The sequence below is a fragment of the Rutidosis leptorrhynchoides genome, chromosome 9 (genome assembly GCF_046630445.1).
Source record: "Rutidosis leptorrhynchoides isolate AG116_Rl617_1_P2 chromosome 9, CSIRO_AGI_Rlap_v1, whole genome shotgun sequence".
In the NCBI taxonomy this organism is placed as follows: Eukaryota; Viridiplantae; Streptophyta; class Magnoliopsida; order Asterales; family Asteraceae; genus Rutidosis; species Rutidosis leptorrhynchoides.
The window spans coordinates 249,812,111-249,816,405 of NC_092341.1; the positions used below are offsets into that span (position 1 = coordinate 249,812,111).

Consider the following 4,295-nt stretch of genomic DNA (forward strand, 5'->3'; position numbering starts at 1 on the left):
GTACGAAAATGCTTCTGGTGCAGTGATCCAAATCACTTGATAAGTGAATGTCCAAAGAGAAAGAATGAAAAGGCTTTTCTTGGAGGTGCATGGGATGATGAAGAAAACGACACAAAAGAAGAGGGAAAAAAACGTGTCTCATGGCCTTTGATATTCCAAGTGACGATGACAAAGCATCACAAGTCGAACAAACCGAAAATAAGGTACTTTCAAATACATTTGAGTTTAATGTTGACAACTTTATTAAATTATGTGTCTTGAGTAATAAAGTAAGTAATAACAACACAAGTCTAAAGGAATAAAATAATTTACTTAGGTTAGAAATCTTACAACTTAAAGAAAGAATCTCCAACTCACAAGAATGTCTAACATGTGACAATTTAAAACATAAAAACCTCGTTTTAAAAAAAGCTAACAAACTACTTGAAAATAGAATTAAATTTTCAAAATATGATGGAAGTAGTAAAGTGCTAGAAAACATTTTAGGTGTTCAGAAACTAAAGAATAACAAACAAGGGTTAGGATATAAGGAGAATACTCTTGAGGTAGAAACATCTAAACATAAACCTATAGTATTTGTTAAACCCTAAGAAAAACCCAAAGTAGTAGAAATATTAAAACCAAAAGGAGGAAAAACAACAAAGGCTAACATGATTGATCAAGTTAAAACAAATAGAAAAGAAATCAAGTCAATTGTGAAAATCCTTTAAAAAGAATGAATAATCAAAATACCAGGAGTAACAAGGCCGAAACTAAAACACATCTCAAAAAGAAAAATAATGTCAAAATTGTGAGAAGATGGGTTAGAGTATGAATCTTTGATGCTAATCATCCCGGACCCAACAAACATTGGGTACCAAAATTATTGATTAATTAAATATAGGTTTGTCTCAATGGTGTTGTACAAAATGAAGATTGGATAATTGATAGCGGATGTACAACACACTTGACGAGCAATAAAGAATTCTTCACAAAGTATACGGAGCACAATGGAGGTGATGTAAGAGGAAAAATCGTCGGTAAAGGTAACATTACTAATCAAAAGATTACACTTGATAATGTGTTACACATTAAAAACCTAAGTTTTAACTTGCTAAGTGTAGGAAGAATATGTCATAAAGGATATAACATGACATTTACAAAAAATTCCTCACACATAATAAAAGATGGTAAAAGTGTCATAAATGGAATTAGGAAGAAAGGCCTCTATACAAGTAAACTAGATGACTTCAAACATGTAGATATTTGTCTAACCTCCATGCATGATACTACTACTTTGTTGCATAGAATACTAGGGCATGCTAATATGAAATTAATTCATAACATATCCTCAAATGACATAGTTAGAGACTTGCCTAAATTAAAATATGAAAGTGATTTTTGTGATGCATGCAAAGTAGGAAAACAAGTTCATGCAAGTCATAAGCCTAAGGATTTTATCTCAACTAAAAGGTGTCTAGAGCTTCTACACATGGATTTATTTGTACCATCGGCCGTACAAAGTTATGGAGTATATTTTTGTACTTTAGTAATAGTAGATAACTTTTCAAGATATACATGACACTATTTATAAACCATAAAAATGAAGCGTGTGAAAGATTTATACTTTTTGCTGCTAAAATACAAAATTTACTTGGTTGTGCTATAGTAACAATAAGAATGGATCATGGTAGAGAATTTGATAATGATGCCCAATTTGAAGTTTTTTGTGATTTAAATGGTATTTCTCATAATTTCTCGGCTCCTCGCACACCTCAATCTAATGGGGTTGTTGAAAGGAAAAACCGAACTTTTCAAGAAATGAGTCGAACAATGTTAAATGAACAATCTATACCTCAAAAATTTTGGAGTGAAGTCGTTGTCACCTCCACCTATAGTCAAAATAGAGTCTTAAATTAGGCCGTCAATGGATAAAACACCCTATGAAGTCTTAAATGGTAGGAAACCAACCGTAAGTCATCTTAGAGTATTCGGGTGCAAATGCTTCATCTTAAACAAAAAGGAATATCTTATAAAGTTTGAACCCAAAGCTTATGAGGGAGTGTTCTTAGGATATTCGTTAGAAAGTAAGGCATATAGAGTTTTAAATAAATACACCAATGTCATAGAAGAATACCTAGATGTCACATTCAATGAAACTCCTCCTCCACCTAAGACTAAACCTTTAGAAGATGATGATGTGATAGAACAAGATGCTATAGAAATAATGCCAACTCAAGTTGAGTTCAATGAAATAAATGAGGATGGATCTTATTTAAAACCAAGTAAGGATAATTTAGTATCCTCGATTGATCTTAAACATGTTAGGGATCATCCTATAAAACAAGTCATAGGAGATATCAACACTAGAACCACTATGTCTCAAGTGTTCAACCTAATTGCCAACTATGCTTTCATCTCCTAAATTGAACCCAAAAATATTAAGGAAGCCCTATTAGATGAGAGTTGGGTAGAAGCAATGCAAGAGGAATTAAATCAATTCCAAAAGAGTGATGTATGGGATTGGTTCCTTTACCTAGTGAGAGCAATATCATAGGTACCAAATGGGTTTATAGAAACAAACTAGATGAAGATGGCAATGTAGTTAAAAACAAAGCTAGGCTAGTTGCACAAGGATATAGCCAACCCGTAGCTAGGCTAGAGTCCATAAGAATACTTCTTACATATGCATGTGCCAATAACTTCAAACTTTATCAAATGGATGTCAAAAGTGCGTTTCTAAATGGTGTCATAAATGAAGAAGTATATGTGTCACAACCTCCAGGATTTGAAGATTTTGAAAAACCATATCATGTTTTTAAACTTAAAAAAGGCTCTTTTTGGACTTAAACAAGCTCCTAGAGCATGGTATGAAAGTCTTAGAACCTTTTTAATCAATCATGATTATGAAATGGGAAAAATTGATAATACACTCTTTATTAAAAAGCATGAAAAAAAATTTAATTATAGTTCAAATATATATTGATGATATTGTATTTGGTTCTAATAACGAATCTCTTAGCAATGAGTTTTCTAAGTTAATGCATGATGAGTTTGAAATGAGCATGATGGGTGAACTCAACTTCTTTCTCAGACTTCAAATCAAACTACTAGAAGATGGAACGTTCATCAATCAAGAAATGTACATTCATGAAATGATCAAAAAGTTTGGAATCGAGAATTCAAAACCAATGGCTACTCCTATGGCAACTAATGTGAAACTTACTTTAGAAGGAGAAGGAGAACCGTTCGATAGCACTAAATATAGAGGAATGATTGGATCCCTTCTATATTTAACAGCAAGTCGGCCCGATATCATATTTAGTGTGTGTTTGTTAGCAAGATTTCAAGAAAATCCAATGACATCACACGTTGAGGCGGTTAAAAGGATCTTTAGATACTTAAAGGGGACAATGCATTTTGGGTTATGGTATCCAAAGTTCACCGGGGTTGATATTATGTGCTCTACAGATTCCGACCATGGAGGGTCAATGATTGATAGAAAGAGCACAAGTGGAGTATGCGCGTTCGTGGGTCTTTGTTTAACATCATGGTTCTTGAAGAAGCAAACGTCCATTGCATTATCTACCATCGAAGCCGAATATGTAGCCATGGGAAGAGTATGCGCACAAGTGTTATGGATGAAGCAAACCTTCCTTGATTATGGTATCACCTCATCTGAAATACCCATATGCTGTGATAACAAAGGTGTTATAGACCTATCTAAAAATCAAATATTACACTATCGGTCTAAACACATAGACATTAGGCACCACTTCCTTCGTGACCACGTTCAAAATGGTAATATTGTGATAGATAAAGTAGAATCTGCTGAAAACATAGCTGACATATTCATTAAGCCCCTTAAAAAGGAGACATTTAATTTGATTAGGAATGGGTTGGGAATGATGGAACATATTCCATAAAAAATTTTGCAGTTCACGCAAGGGAGAACGGCGGTCGACCGTGTACGCAACCGTCTGGCGTCTGACGAATTCTTTTGTCTTTTATGTACCCTCTTTAATATCCAAACAACTTTTCTACCGACCACATCTCTTCTTTGAACCCCAACCACTGGATCTCTAGACTTTTTGTCCTATTTTCATGTACTCTTCAAAGTGGTCCAAAACTCTTTCAATTTTCAAGGTAAGCATCCAAAATTACTTTTTAATTTTGCCTATACTTGTTTAATTATGTAAGAATCTTTCCAAACTACTACGAACACTTATTTTCTAGCATGAATTCATCCAGTTATGTGAGTACAAATTTTTATGGGAAAAACTACTTATCAAATGTGCCATAAAAGTGTTTTCTTG

General features: G+C 33.6%; 1 protein-coding gene across 1 annotated transcript; it reads left to right on the plus strand.

Moving 5' to 3' along the window:
• Positions 1-3,047: 3,047 nt before the first annotated feature.
• LOC139868674 (secreted RxLR effector protein 161-like) lies at positions 3,048-3,905 on the plus strand. The gene is made up of 2 exons (XM_071857008.1): positions 3,048-3,687; positions 3,796-3,905. Exons 1-2 carry the CDS (start codon positions 3,048-3,050, stop codon positions 3,903-3,905), a joined length of 750 nt encoding a protein of 249 aa, XP_071713109.1.
• Positions 3,906-4,295: the final 390 nt, after the last annotated feature.